Source organism: Solea solea, chromosome 5 (assembly GCF_958295425.1).
Source record: "Solea solea chromosome 5, fSolSol10.1, whole genome shotgun sequence".
In the NCBI taxonomy this organism is placed as follows: domain Eukaryota; kingdom Metazoa; phylum Chordata; class Actinopteri; order Pleuronectiformes; family Soleidae; genus Solea; species Solea solea.
The window spans coordinates 5,081,501-5,098,033 of NC_081138.1; the positions used below are offsets into that span (position 1 = coordinate 5,081,501).

Sequence of the window (16,533 nt, forward strand, 5' to 3'; positions counted from 1 at the left end):
GGGAAAGTACGCTGAAAGTTTGGTTGGTCTTTCATCGTGGGCAGTAGATGTTCTTGAGTTGAATTAGCTTCTCATGTTCTTCTCGCAGTGCTTTTTTACTGAAGGTTTTTGAGGGTGAACACGGTAAATGGTCTGGATTTCAGTCTAGCGTAAAGCTGTCTTGCCCAAGGACACATCGGCATGAACACTGGTCACACTGGCGATGCTAACACAACATAACCTTTACTTAACTTTTAATCCAATTAAAGGAGTACTTCACCGATTGGCATTTAGCTTTGTATTACTATAGAACAGGGGTCGTATTTTTGAAAAATTGTGCTTCCCAACCTCCGTTTCCCCTGAGTCGAGAAATATCTTCATTCTTTTTTTATGTTACGTGCCCACCAGTGACACTTTGGTCAGAGGGGGGCGGGACCTCATTCCCAGAATGTAAACACCGTCTGCCATCTTTGCTAACAGTTATGCTAACGGGACCAAGTGTCACTGGTGAGCACGTAACAAAGAAAATAATGAAGATATTTCTCAACTCAGGGGAAATTTTAATAATACAAAGCTAAATGCTAATCGGTGAAGTATTCCTTTAAAGTTGATGGTAATGACATTAGTTTTGCGTGAACTTGGTCATAAAAGTAAAAAGAAAAAACTGGTCAGGACATAATCATCTGTACCTAATTTAATGGTTAATTTAGTTTTTTGGCATTAAGTTGTGAGCTGTGTTCGACAGATAAAACAATACCACAAAGGTTGAAGTAGAATATCGACGTGAAGACCACACACCACAACCAGGACCAAGACCAGCGTGGACTGAGACCAAGGCAAGTGGATTAAATATACAGTACATAAATAAAATCAGGTCAAGCTTTATTTTACAGACACTGAAAATAACCAAGTTGACTCGCAATTGAAGAATTATGCAGTAACTTACCGCAAGCATACAGTATTATAGTCTGTAAAACCAACAAGCTTCACCTTAGCAAATTAGTTGAATTTAGTTTTGTTTAATTAATTCTGCAAAGTGCAGGGTCCATAACCCATCAGGGAACCAGGATTTGACAAGGTGCCATATTTGGACTGTAAATATATATATACTGTATATGCACTCAAAATGAGCAATAATTAGGGAATGTGTTGGCGTCTTATACCCAGATAAAGCAGCTAATTTGATAAGTGATCATCTCCACCTAAGGAAAGGAGCAGTACCACGGTGTGCTGTGTTTAGATGTTGTTGTATAATAAAAGAATACACAATAACACGCAGTGGACAACATTGTCGCCCCACGACCGTGGGCCTTTCTGTGTTGACTTCTGAATGAACGAGTGAATAAATCACCACCAAAGAGTTTTTGAGAGAGTTTGTGTTTTACCAGTAACATTTTTGAATGACCGTTTCCGTCAATGGTCTGTATTCCTCACAATAATGAAGACAAGACCAAGTAAAAAGACCCTCAAAACTAGGTTTAAGTATGTCTGTGTTTTCAAGTGAAATCCACTAAAGTGACATAAAAAATAGTCACTGCTGCCTGTGAGCAAAGCAAAATTCTCCATTCCCAGTTTTAATTTACTACAAAAGCTCTCATATATTAATTACCCGGTGGGGGTTTACTGATAGCCAAATAATTAAGTTAATGAAGAGGATGTTAAGCGATCAAAAGCCTTATGGTGATGTCACACGGGCCCATTTTAATTTCCAGGAGCAACGGCATGATGAGTGTGTGTGTGTGTGTGTGTATGGCGCAGTGTTTTATTGGGTTCCACTGTAAGGGCTGTGATTAAAGAGCAAATTGGAGGACATGCAGTACGGGGCCACTTAGTCCCCTCTCACATATTTATATAGTGATTAAATGTACTCTTAAGTGGGCCGACAGACACAAGCTGCTCGCGTGAAGAGGGAATAAAAAACAATCAGCAAGGGCATTAACTCAGCATCACACGTTCATCACAAACGCAACACAGAACAGACTGAAAGCATGAGATTATTCTTGATATTTGGTCACGTGCTTAAAGAAGCAGATTGTATGCAGTTTGTACAGGTTTGTCTAAAGGGTTATGTACACGTAGTTAAGTTAAGTCTGGGGTGACAGTAAATGGCAACGTCAACACTCTGGCAGGGACTCAAACCGGCAACCCTCCAGTCACAAGCCAAGTTCCTGTTCCACTTGGCCTTGTACTGCCCCAGGTAACACAATCACTGGGTCAGGATTAACTCGTGATTAGTTAATGATTAGTTGACTATACACTAATGATTACTTAATCACAGGTTATTAGTTTATCATTAACTGATGATTACTTAATGGTTTATTTTAAGGTGTTTCCCATTACTATACATAAATGACTATGTGATCATATGTTGCTGGAGTAGATTAGATTAGATTAGATTAGATTAGATTAGATTAGATTAGACTAGATTAGATTAGATTAAACTAGACTATATTAGATTAGATTAGATTAGATTAGACTAGACTAGACTAGACTAGACTAGACTAGATTAGATTAGATTAGATTAGACTCTATTGATCCCACAGTGGGGAAATTCACGTAGTTACACCAGCAAAGGGTTCAGAGATGTGAAATATAAGGAATAAAAAAAATACAATTTATGAGAATATTATGAGAAATATTGATTTTAAATGTAAAAGGTATTAATATTTCAATGCTTGCGTAAGCTTTTTTGATGTCATGATTGATTGATTGATTGATGTCATGGATCTATTCTATCTGCAGATAAACAACCCAATACAGTAAATTTATGAGCTGTTCAGCAAAAAAATAGGTCACGTATAACACAATGTGACAAAAACAAGGGCTCACCAATGATCTCCATTTTAAAATGATAATATATTGCATGTTTTATAGTTAGTCATGTGGCCACAGGTGACAGAGAATTAACTACAAACAGTACATAAATCCCACAGTGTTGACAAAATGGTGTCTCAATGTGGGATTGAGCTCACATTTTTCAAACTAAAGCGTGCAAAAATATTCTTAAAAAGAAAATGTGTGACTTAGAGGATGAGGTGTAACTCCTCAAAGAGCTTTGTTATGGGTGCTAAAGGATAAAGATGGAACTAAACTTATAGTGAGAGCAACTAACTCTCATTGGGCTCCAGGTAAAAAGTTCATATGACTTCCAATGAATAAATTTGATTTATTTTTTCCCCTGCACTCAAAAAAACACAACCTATATTATAGAGCTGAAATAAATAGTTGATTAATCAACTAAAGATAGGTCTAGGGTAATCAGTCTATACTGAATTATAACATTTGTTTCTATATATACATATATATATATCCATGTATATCCAAAAATATCCAAAAACACGATACTAGCAGAGTAACCAGGAGTGAGGTGAATCCTAACTGTAAAATACCATAAGACCACATTTGAACAATCCACATTCTCCATCAACGGCTGTCAACTCTGGAACGCATTGCCAACTGAAGTCAAATTAATATCAGAAATAAAAAACTGTTTACAACGAAGGTTAAGTGCTGGGGAAAAGAAATACAGAGCTGTACACATTCATTGTTTTAAGTATTATTTGACTTGTAGGTTGTCTTTCAGTGTATTATCAAGTGTAGTTTTAGCTTTATTATATTTTATTGTACTGATTATGTTTGATATTCATCATTTGATAATCGTTGTGTAATTTTAGCATATAGTTCTGTGTTTTTTTTGTAGTTATAACGTGTTTGATCATGTTATACTGTTCATGTAAAAGCACTACGGACAAGAGTTGCTATTTCTATGATTATTGTCAAAGTTTTAGTTTGTCATCTGTCATAACTGTTAACCAGGATGAGCCGATGCTTAAATGTGGCTGAGCGGGGGGAAGTTTAGAGTTCATTGACAATAATAATATGTACAAATGTTATAATTCAGTACAGGGCGACTGCCACTGCATCGGCATCACGTACGCTTCACCGCGCGAATTCTTCCCAGTAACAAGTTCCAATTGAAGGAGTTTTCATTGGCATTTTGGAACGTGATTTAGTGGCCGAGAAGAGAATACGTAACAGGCCTTGCAGACGGAACCGCTCTCAAACTGCAGCTTTTAATTTGGCTGATGAAAAGTCATGCGAATCAATAGGACCTCATTTAGTAGTGTGACTTGTCAGCTCTATGACGAATGCCATTTGGCCTGTTTTTATGACACGGCCTCCCCACCACTGCCACCACAGTACAAAAATCACAGCTAATTCATAAGGCAGCAGAGCAATATATGGAGGTCATTGATTCCATTTCTCTTCTAATTTAATCTGAATACACCAGTCATCTTGATTAAAAATTCCCCGCGTAAATCACGGTTACTGCTGATAACGCCGTCAGTTTTCTCAACAGTTAGCCTGACAAAAGTGCTGACAGCCCTCTACCTCTTTGTTTATTTTCCACCAATAATGCACACAGAGACTGTGTCTTTCCATAAAAAAATGTTTCACTGTCTATTGAATCACTCAAGTCACGGCTGAGATGTCACGTCGGGCCTCCAGACACCGAGCGCTTACCAGAAACCCCCCGTTTTCATAGAAAGACAAATAAATCGGCCTCTTTTTTGCTTTGTTGGATTATAAATCAAGGCCCTGTTAAAAATATTTACACCCCACAGTTTAATCAATCAGCGAAATGTCAGGCTCATTACGTAAATATGAACAGATTGTGCGATCTTTTAACGTAATCACATGTATTGGTGCGGGTTTCCCGCACGCTCGTGTCCTGTCACTTAACTAATGGCCAAGTAAAGGAGTGAGTGAAGGGGGCTAATAAATTCACATCTGTCCGACTTAAAGCGCTGTCCTTAAGTATGGGAAAAGCACTGTTTTTGCCAATAAAGTTTATTGAAGAGGTGTGGCCAGGGCAGACGTCTTCATGAGCGTCATTTATTGTTGCAGGAAATAAATGTTACAGGTGTTGCGCCAATTATGGCGGATGTGCGTGACCCCTCGTTGCGTCAGTGTGACCCCTCGTTGCGTCAGTGTGACCTTCAGTTCCAGGCTTGATATTGAACAATGTACATGTTTATCTCCAGCAGACAACGCCCTTAAGGAAAGTTTGTTTTTCCAATCCTTCCATCAACTTCAATGAAATGATAAGAACCATATTCCAAAAAGACATTTCCGTCATTACCCTATGTTATTTCATATTGGAACACGTTTGTGAACGGTACTCCTTGGAAAAAGGTTTGGTTTCTTCATGACTGATATCTAATTACAAATAAAGTAATCCTTTAAACTTATTCACAAAATCTACCTATTTTAAAAAAAATCTACAGATTTAAAAAAGACATTGAAGAAAACTGCATGTTTTGTAATGATTGCCCTGAAACTGTTCGTCACTTGTTTTGTCATAACCGAATTGTTAAGATGTTTTTTGATTTAATTAATCATAATGTCAAAATTTCACATTCATTGTAAATACTCTGGTAAAAACCCATGCTTCGCTGCTTTTGTCGTTTTAACTAAAATATGTATTCATTCCTCTTGAAGACATAACAAAAATATGGTACGAATTTTTTGGGGTTGACTGCAGAACATAAGAGAAACAAAGAGCATTAAAAAAAATTAGATAATAACAGATGCACAGATTAAAATAGTCTCAAGCCTCGTAGATGTTCAAACTGCACATCAACTTGTTGTTTTCTTTGTTGGTCTTGTTGTTGTTTACATTCAATGCCATCAGAACATGCAGCCAGAGAGATTCACAGAAACAGAAAGGCCCATGTCTGCCCTCTGGTGTTGAAATAAAATATGACACCTCCTCGCCTGACAGAAATGCCAAAGAAAATGTACAAAAGAAAAAAGAAAAGAAAATGTAAAAGAAAATTTGAAAAAACTAACCTTTTACCCGAAGTATAAGCAATATATTTGGTTCATTAAAAGGTTTTGGTCCTGGGTTTTGGGTCATTACCGTACTGGCAGTATCAATCTAAAGTTAAACAGAGATGTCTGGAATTCACTTCAGGATTATTTATTGATATAATCAATACGATTCCCCATTAAAATCCATTCTTACCAAGTTTGTATGTGAACTGAGGACATATAAATAATGGCATACGTCTTTGTTATCTTCTGACTTATTGTTCACTATAGGAAAATAGGTGTAAAGACAAGAAATTGTCATTTTTATGACTATGTGTTTTGATATTGTAGTTTAGTTTTTTGTTGTTAGTATTTCAGGTTATTTTGAGTCTGTATCTAATAATTGCCGTCCATTTATTGTAAAGCTCTTTTCCTCTTTTGCAGCAGCTATTTTTTTGTTTGTAGTTTTGCATCTTCATTTTGTTCATCTGAGCAGTTGTTTTTACAATGTTACATCATCCATCCATAACCGTACCAAAAGTATATGACATTTACTCTACTTAAGTGTGTAAAGTTATTGTGTGATATAAAATGTGCTTGCGTTTTAGAAGTAAAAGTATTAAAAAGGTGAGGCGTTAGAATTTTAATAATAAACTTTACTGTTGCAGTCGAAGCATAATAATAATCCAAGGCTTGAGCTTGTTCAGCATTAAAACATTACTTAAACAATAACTTAATCTAAATTAAATTTAATCTAGTTCCCGCTGTCAACCTCATTGTGAGTTATATCTGGCCAGTTCTATTGTGTGAAATAGATGCAGGTTTTTAATCTGAAAATGAAAAATGCGCATGTTTTGCGCAGCATAACTCTCTCGGGTACGCTCGCGTGTCAGGGGCGTGCCCGCGTCAGATGGGCGGGTCTTTGTACTTTTGAAGCGTATGATGAAGCAGTGAAAAGCTCGTAGTAGTTGGTTGAACTCATCCTTCCTCCGCATCTGTCAGTCACGAACACAGAGAGGAGAGTGAGTGAAACTCTGTTGGATACGCTCACAGACACAAACACACACTGTCACTGTCACCATGGCCTCCGCAGAACTTGGTAAGACTTTACTTTTCCTCTTGCACGTTTTAATGAAGTCTCTGTCGCCATATTAAAGTTTTGTTCTGCGACATGCAGGACGCTAGCTCACTGGCTAACATGAGCCAACGTGGTGAGCTTCGCCTCTTTGAAACGCAGCCTTTCTTCACTTGTTTGTCAATAAACACAATGTGTTGTCTCCTCGTCGCGTGTCCCCGCAGCACTTCTGAGTGTTTCTGATAAAACTGGACTGGTGGACTTCGCTAAAAGGCTGGTGGACGTGGGCTTGTCTCTGGTGGCCTCAGGTGGCACCGCCAAAGCCCTGCGCGATGCTGCACTGGCTGTCAGGTAACTACTGTGATGTACTTTTGTTTATACAGCAGCTCTGGAAACCAGTAACAGTGTTAAAACAATAATTAATTACAAAAAATAACAACAGATGGACTAAGAAAAAGTTGGAAGTAGAAAAAAAACTGGAGCAAAATCTAAGGTTGATTTAAAAGTGGGGCTGCAAGGATGAATCGCTTACTAAAGTAATTATCAACTATTCTGATAATTAATGAACTAATTGAAGTGTGTTTTTGGTCTTTAAAACAAACTCTGATTTTTGACCTTAAATGTGAATATGTTCTGCTTTTTTTGCTCCACATAATTAAGAAATCATTCAAACTGTACAATTTTTATAAGACATTTGGAGGTTTGGGAGACACTGGTCGACATTTTATGGACCAACCAATTAAGCGATTGATGGAGAAAATAATCAACAAATTCATCAATTTATGTTTTTTAAAGCTGTACCTGTCACCTATTTATTTTTCCTTAGATCTGGGAATGACCAGTAAAGAGGATCAGAGAGTGGATATAAATTGTGTATTATATATTATATTCAGGTTGTACCTGAGCAAGTGATGTTTTTTAATTGCAAAAATTGTGGAAACTAGATTTGACTACTTGTTTTATTGTGATTTTTCTAATCTGAGATTTTGCTTTCACATGACAGCTTAGATTTTTGCATTTACTAAAGTGGATAGAGGGCAGATTGTTTTTAGTTGTAGAAAACATCCATCTGTGGATATCTTTAAAGCGACCAAGGAGGTCATGAGTTTTCTGAAAGATATTTGCAGGGCCAGAACTAATTTAGATTTGAGTATCATCTGCAAAAAATAAGTAAATTAATTTCATATCTTTAAATAAGGTTGCATGAAAAGACCTTTTAAAAAATGGAGTTTGGTGCACGCAACATTTTATTGCAATCAAAGTCAAGTCCAGTACAGCTGTGGTTCTGCGGACCGGTGTCCTGATCTGTGCTGTCTGTGCCGTGTGTTAGGGATGTGTCCGAGCTGACTGGACACCCAGAGATGCTTGGAGGCAGAGTGAAGACCCTGCACCCTGCTGTCCATGGAGGCATCCTGGCCAGGAAAACCCCCACGGACACTGCAGACATGGAGAAGCTGGGCTACAGCCTGGTCAGGTAAGAGAGAGAGTGTGAGAGAAACACATGGAAAAAATAACACCGTGAGAGCACAAACCTCTGCAAAGGAGACTTCCACCATCATTTCTTCCTTGCATCGTGACCTACATCTTCAGAAAATGTCACCCAAATTTGTGCCGCCGCCTTTTGGGTTATGCTGCTCATTTGTATGTCCTTACAAAAGGGGTGGAACTCTTAAAGACTTTTAAATGACTACAAAGCGACAGTGAGGCTGATCATGAGGTCATGTGTTTGGTGAGAGATGAGAAAGCATGTGTCGTTGATTTGGCAGCTGGTTAATAGGGAAACTGCTGCTCCACTATGCGCTCGTCTTGTGACTCTCATTTGTTTAGGATGTGGCAGGGTCACAGGCGTCACTGTGTCGCTGGTCAATGAAACAATACACTTGATTAATTCTGGTAGATGTATAACTTGACTGAGGAGACGCTGATATCTTTACACGCTTATGTGGTCAAAAAAAATCAGTACGTTTCATTGACTTGTACTGAGTGTTTTAAATTTTCTGAGCATGTGATAAAGAGCGTGAGTGAATCATTTGATAAGACACAAAACACTGATCAGACTTATTGCCTCCACCAAGAGGGGTTTGTTTTGCACTGGTCTGGTTTTGTGCTGTAGAATTGAAAAAGTAAAGGGCAAATTTGATTAAAAAAAAATGGGATAAATTTAAATGCTTTTCTTGCTCTTCTTCAAGAGTGGTGGTGTGCAATCTCTACCCATTTGTGAAGACCGTCTCCAACCCAAATGTTACAGTGGAGGATGCTGTGGAGCAGATTGACATTGGTACGCCAAATAGTTGCTTAATAATATTAAAGTAATAATAATGATTATGTTTATATGTTGCTTCAATCTTTTCTTTTCCTTTCCTCCCAGGCGGAGTAACTCTGCTGAGAGCAGCAGCCAAGAATCACGCTCGAGTCACTATTGTGTGTGATCCTGCTGACTATTCGCTGGTTGCCAAGGAGATGGAGGATTCAGGGGACAAAGACACAAACCTGGACACCCGCAGGACTCTGGCCCTCAAAGTAAGTTGTATTTCAACTATGTGGGAGAAACACATTCCCTCTGAAATCTGATGACCTGTGGGTTTGACAAAAACAAGCTGCTGTTGCGATATTTTCACGTTCCCTCTACATTTAACTGTTTTTTGACATCTTATAGATCAATTCTACAATGAATTCCTAGTAGTTGCATAGCAACGATAACAATTTTGATTTTTTTAAAACTTTTTGCAAGAACCTCTAGATGGAAAATGATAAAGTGACCTGAAGTTGTGATTTAACAGCAGCCATTTTGATCCTCTTGATCACACCTAACTCACTTGTTCCCAACTGACTAAATTGGGGTTTCTTTGTGAGTGAGGAGTTTTCAGTGTTTGGACTTAGATGTGAAGCATACCATCTTTAATTAAGGCCGGTATGGTTGATGCATAATAGTAACCACATGCTGATAGTTTCATTTCATGTCCATGAGGGAGACCCTCATTTCCAGTGATTTGAGCAGAGATATCGAGGGGAAAAAACAGTAAAGTTAGGACTACAAGAGATACTGTATAGGTTACTTTTGTGGTCATTTTTTATGAGGTTGTGAGTTGTGAGTCTATTTTCAGAATTGATTCATTCGTCTATAATTTTCTGACTTAACCGAAGACTTTATTTGGTCCATAATATGACAAAATGTTGATCAGTGTTAGGAGATGATGATGTTCTCAAATGGTTTTAGTTATTCATTTGTTATATGGAGCAAAGAAACCAGAGACTGCTCACAGTTAGGAAGCTGAAAAACAAGATGATTTTGGTTTGGATTATTTATAAAAACAATTGAACCAATTAATCCATTTCAAAAATAATTAAAGAGGTAGCAAATCCTAAGGAAAAAAAAAAACATCAAGGAGGATGAAATACTCACATTTCTTAAGTTTATTAATCTTTAATCTGATTTACAAATCTTTAATTACACTGAAAACAACTGCTTTACAACAAGTCACTAGTCACTACTAGGTACTATACTATATTCTAATGGAAACACCACCAAACCATGTAGAGCAGGTTTTAAAATTTAAAATGTCAGTGTTTTTAATTTCAGTGTTTCTCAAACTGCCTGCAAAATTATGTGTTTTCAATATCAAATCAACTGGTTAATTTTAGGGGGAGGTTAATTTGTTGTTGTTGAGATGGTCTGAGTGTTTTGTTTTTTTTATGGGTTAGTTGGTCCTTATGCGAGCCATATTGTATTAAATTAATTTTTTTTTATTTGTATTGTGCAGCACTGGTATAAATATTATTTATTTCTGCCTATCGATTTCCCTCTAAATCCTAATAATCAACATGTTGCTCGTATTGTTCGGGCGGTAAACTGCGTCTCACTCAGCAGTGACGGGAGCCTGAACATGTTGATGTTGATGGTGTTAAAGAAAAAGACACGAAGAAGACTGTTCACATAGAGGTTTGCTCAGAGGTGAAGGTCAGTGTCAGGCAAAGTTCAGTGGAGCTTTTTTTTTTTTATCCCTAGTGTTGAAATGTGTTTCAGTTCAACATTTGATGACCTGTGAACTTTCACCTTGTACTCAGACTGAACTGGATGCCGAGACAAATAGACGCACGTTATATTACAGATATGCTTGTTATTACTCAGCTAAAGGTGACGAAATTGGCTCTTATGCTGGTGTTTTCTGCTCTGTAGGCCTTCACACACACGGCACAGTATGATGATGCCATATCGGACTACTTTCGCAGACAGCACAGTGCTGGCGTTTCCCAGCTGTCTCTGCGTTACGGCATGAACCCCCACCAAGCACCAGCCCAACTCTTCACGCTCCGTCCAGCCCTGCCCCTCAAAGGTAAACCTGCACCTCTATCAGAGTTTGCGTTTAAATACACAGCAAAATACTTTTTAAGACGTGAATAAAATGTCTATTGTATTTTATTGTTGAAAATACACGTGTTCTTTGCACTCCCTAATTTGATCTTTGCACGGTAATTTTTGACTGCAAGTAGTCTCAGGCTTGGAGTCACTGTCCGTCTGGAACTTATCATTGTAAGTATCTAACGTTTGTCAGAATGTACATTTTGGGTATTTACAATTATTTTGTCAGATGTCAACGTGGAAAACTTGGGCAACGAGTTCAAGACGGACAGTGACTCCAAGCCCGTTACTACTGCCGGTCCATTTAGCTTTCAGAGTCAGAAAACTGTATTGTCATTGTCCAACGAAATTTTAAGTGTATGGAATTTACGTAAAAAAAATAAATAAAATAAAATGTAGAAGAAATATAAATACAAATACAATACTATGACCGATGCTCCCAGACTTGGTAGCCAATTGGCAGGCAGCGTCCCAAGGCCCGCCCATGCTCAAAATCGCAAACAAAAAACCACAGCGCAAAGAACAAATCAGGGAGTGCAAACAAGTGTATTTTCAAGCAATAAAATACAATATTATAAATACACCTTCTCAAAAGGTGTTCCCTATAAGTAGATATAATCCTGTTTCAAAATGAAACGAGCTGAAACGTGTAAATAAATGAGCTTTAAAGGTCATTTTGGATGACATAGGTTAGTTGTTGGTGCAAAACAGAACTAACCAACTGCTGCATTCGCTTTGTATTAATGCAGATTACTGTACTCTGTCTAGTCTCTCTTTCTGCATTGAATCCTTTTGCTATTTTTAAATTGTATTTGTATAAACCATCACATGCATTTTCTCAAGCACTTGATTATAGAGCTGAAACGATGAATCGATTATTAATCGATTACTAAATTAATCGGCAACTATTTTGATAATCGAATAATCGGTTTGATGCTTTTTCCATGATTAAAACCAGATTTAAGCTTCTTAAATGTGAATATTTTCTTCATTTCTTTGCTCTGGATAACAAAGAAATCATTAAAAGTCAATCATTTTGGTCCTTTGAGAACATCATCATCATTTCCAGGTTTGACAAACACCGATCAACATTTTTTAAGGTTTTCTGATATTCTGCACACCAAACGATTAATCGAGAAAATAATCGACAGATTAATCGATTATGAAAATAATCGTTAGTTGCAGCTCTACTTGATTATGTGACATTGAGAACTTACACTTGTTCTTCTGCTTATTAAGATGATTATTTATATTGGCTAGATATCTCTAGATTTCGTCTAAAACAAGTATGGAAAGTGTGGTTAGAAATGCAAAAGAAAAAACACACAAAAAAAAAAGGTATTCTCAAAAATTAGTTTTTGTTTCTGATTCTCAGTGGTCAACGGTTCCCCTGGTTTTATCAACCTGTGTGACGCTCTCAATGCCTGGCAGCTGGTCAGAGAGTTGAAGAACGCTCTTGGCATCGCTGCTGCCGCCTCCTTCAAACACGTCAGCCCTGCAGGTACGATGAAAAGAGACGGATGCAATCTCTCCTCAATGTCAACGTGTACCTGGAAGATGACTTTTCTTTGTCTTCCGTTCTTGTGAAGGAGCTGCAGTCGGAGTTCCTCTGACTGAGGAAGAAGCCAAAGTCTGTATGGTCCACGACATGTTGACGGATCTCACACCTCTGGCCACGGCCTACGCCAGGGCAAGAGGTAGAAGAACATTCCAAGAAACAGAACCGTGTAGCAGATGAGGTGAAGGTTGTTTTTTTTATGGAGCTGTTTTCACTCGTTCTTCATCCTCCAGGTTCAGACAGAATGTCGTCATTTGGAGACTTCATTGCCGTGTCAGACGTGTGCGACGTTCCAACCGCCAGGATTATTTCCAGAGAGGTAAAATGATCAAAGTGTCGAAGAGTTCACTTTAGCTCTTGTTGGTTTTTGTTTTTCCCATAAAACTTACTTCAATGCTTCTGTTCTCAGGTGTCTGATGGTATCATTGCTCCTGGTTACGACGAGGAGGCGCTGAAGATACTCTCCAAAAAGAAGGGTGGAAAATACTGTGTGCTTCAGGTGACTTTTATCCATCTTTTGTTGGTTTTAAGTTAAAAGGGAGTATTCTAAGGCAGCCAAACAGGGCAAAGTATTACAATTTTGGAGTCAGTATGAGTTCAGTATGGGCTTTAATTGTCTTGCACAGGGACACGTCGGCATGTAGACGAGCGGAGCCGGGAATCAAGCGCTCGACATTCCAGTTGAAAGGCAACTTTGGTTTTTGGGATTGTTAATGTTGTTGTTCCGCCTTTGTTGGGTCAGAGATGAAGTCCCTTCATCTGAAAACAAGCTCTGTCAATACTATCAGACCTGGCTGAGGGAGCGTTTGTTTGTATACAGCAGCAGAGCAGGGGGCGGGCACAGTCAAAACAAATTTTTGCTGTCCAACAGCGGAACGACAGTAGAACATACCTCTGAAATTAACAAAAAAAACACCAACAAAGTTTCTACTGCTCAAAAAAGTTCCTTACTAGGATTTTGAATATGTTGTATGATAACTTGTGTGTGACCGTGTGTTTTTTTTTGCTTCAGATGGACCCAGACTATGAGCCTGATGAGTCTGAGGTGAGAGTGCTGTTTGGTCTACGTCTCAAACAGAAGAGGAACGGAGCTCTTATTGATAAGGAGTTCTTCAGCAACGTCGTTTCCAAGGGCTCGGTGAGTTGTCATGGTGACATCACTCGGTCCATTCCCATCCATAGATCTTAAACGCGGGTGTTTAATCCTGACTGTTTGATCGTTTAAGCTCTCCGAGGAAGCAGTGCGCGACCTCACTGTGGCCACTATCGCCGTCAAGTACACTCAGTCCAACTCTGTCTGCTATGCTAAAGATGGACAGGTAAGAGCCGGCGGCGAACACGGAGAGAAGCGAAAGAGCCAGTTTGTTTTCCCGCTCATATTTGTCTCCCGTCTTTTGTGTTGCAGGTGATTGGAATCGGCGCAGGTCAGCAGTCTCGTATCCACTGCACGCGCCTGGCGGGTGACAAAGCTGACAACTGGTGGCTGAGACACCACCCGCGCGTTCTGGACATGAAATTCCGCAGTGGTGTGAAACGGGCAGAGATGGCCAATGCAATCGACCAGTACGTCAGTGACACCATTGGAGAGGTGAGCGGAAACAGCAGGCAACAAACTCCTTAGGATTATAGGCCTTTGCATTGGTGGGGGGGGGGGGATCTTTTGGTGCCTCACGATATACGATTATCAATGCATCTCGATCACTCACTCGAAACAAGAGTTTATTCATTTCTAAATGAAATTGGAATGTAAACTGGAAAGTTACAACTGCATCATAAAGAAATAGTATCTTGAATCAGGTGAAAAAATCAAGTAATTGTTGATGACGTGACATTTAAAAGGTTCAAATAAACAAGTGCATATACAGTAGAGCTGAAACAATTATCCATTAATCGATTACTAAATGAATCAACAACTATTTTGATAATCGATTAATCAGTTTGAAGCTTTTTTCATGATTAAAACAAGATTTCCGATTGTTTAAGCTCTTTAAATGTGAATATAGGAGTGAGGCACATGTTTTTTTTGACATACAAAGTGTTTTTGTTGAGTGTAAAATGTACACCATAATGTTTTAAATATAATTTCTTTGAGCCAAATGCAAAGTTGTTCTCAGCCTTGAAATTCAAAGACCTTAATAACTATGAGTGCATTAGACTACAGTTTGGCTTGTTGTGTGTTGACAGGGTCCAGACTTGGCCGTGTGGAAGTCCATGTACGACGAGGTGCCTGAGCCTCTGTCCGAGTCCGAGAAGAAGAAGTGGGTCGGCTCGCTGCAGGCCGTGGCCGTCAGCTCGGACGCCTTCTTCCCCTTCAGAGACAACATAGACCGCGCCAAACGGGTGAGTATCGCACTCCTGCTGTGAGCATGAACACATGAACAGTCGCGCAGTAGTGTATTAACGAGCTTTCCCCCGTGTGACTCTGCAGAGCGGCGTCGACTACATCGCAGCTCCGGCCGGCTCTGCCGCGGACGAGGTCGTGATTAACGCCTGTAACGAGCAAGGCATCACTCTGGTGCACACCAACCTGCGGCTCTTCCACCACTGAGCACCTTGCCGTGCTCTCAGTTAGGCGTCCGTTGCAATGGTTGGAATCTTCTAACGTCACTGATACTCACAACATTCCCACTCTGAAGAGGTTACGTAACGCATTAACCGCCTCCCTAAACTGGGATCTAAACACTAGAGCGGTACTGTAACTGTTATTTGTAGGTCATGTGTCGGTGTTGAATAAACTGTTAATAACTGTTAACGGGTGTTTTTGACTGTTTTTTCACATGTTCTGTTGGTCCAGCACTAAAATATCAAACTACGGAGGTGTTTCTGGGCCCCAGAATTTCGACTTTTTTGATAGATTTCTTGATAGATTCTGATTTAGAGTGAATTGTAACCTCTTCTTTGGCTGCATTTACACTGCAGGTCTTGATGCCTAATTCTCACGTTGCCTGTATCATATTTAGATTTTGTCTTTTGAAATCTGAATTCTGCATTTACACTGGTTAACTACTTCTACTTGCAAATGAGGCCTGGAACAGTAAAGATCAGAATTGGGCCACATGCTTCTTGCAGAGTAAATTTAGTCTTTGATTCCCATAGATTTTTGATAAAAAAATGTTATGGATTTCCCATCAGCTACAGTCTCTTCCAAAAGTATTGGAACAGTGAGGCCAATTCCTTCTTAATTTGCCGTATACTGAAAACATCTGGGTTTGAACATTACAGCTTTTATGTACATCTGGATCTGAAGATGGGCACCTTTTGTTTGAACCCACCCATTTTTCATGTGAGTGAAAGCGTTGGAACAGGTAGACTTCAAAGGGATTGGAGTTTACAAAGACTTAATATTTAGTTGCAAATCCTTTGATTTCAATAACTGCATGAAGCCTGTGACCAAATGTTTGCATTCTTCTGCTGTGAGGCTCTTCCAGGCTTTCTGTTTTGGGGGTTTACTCCCTTCAGTCTCTGTATTGAAAATATACCTGTTTAATTGAGACGTCTTATTACTTTTTTGTGTCTCATGCAATACCGATAATCTGTCCAATCCACACTTTTACCTCTTTTTTTAACGGTTGCTAATGTGATATTTATCCTGATGCTCTAACTTCTGTCTTTACTTATTAGTGAAGCATTTGTGTCATATTTAGGATCTCATTAGAATTCCCTTTATTACTTACTACTTGCCTGTTTCTTTTCTATTGTAATAATAATAATAGAACATTTTCACAAACAAAATACACAAAAGCGTGG

The 16,533-nt window shown here is 38.8% G+C and overlaps 1 protein-coding gene across 1 annotated transcript; it reads left to right on the plus strand.

Moving 5' to 3' along the window:
- The first annotated feature begins 6,733 nt into the window (after nt 1-6,733).
- atic (5-aminoimidazole-4-carboxamide ribonucleotide formyltransferase/IMP cyclohydrolase) lies at nt 6,734-15,538 on the plus strand. Its single transcript, XM_058630428.1, has 15 exons — nt 6,734-6,892; nt 7,093-7,219; nt 8,199-8,342; nt 9,058-9,146; nt 9,237-9,388; nt 11,046-11,202; nt 12,604-12,729; nt 12,818-12,925; nt 13,020-13,105; nt 13,196-13,285; nt 13,799-13,924; nt 14,013-14,105; nt 14,192-14,374; nt 14,971-15,126; nt 15,215-15,538. Exons 1-15 carry the CDS (start codon nt 6,874-6,876, stop codon nt 15,332-15,334), a joined length of 1,776 nt encoding a protein of 591 aa, XP_058486411.1. The 5' UTR covers nt 6,734-6,873; the 3' UTR covers nt 15,335-15,538.
- The last annotated feature ends 995 nt before the right edge of the window (nt 15,539-16,533 follow it).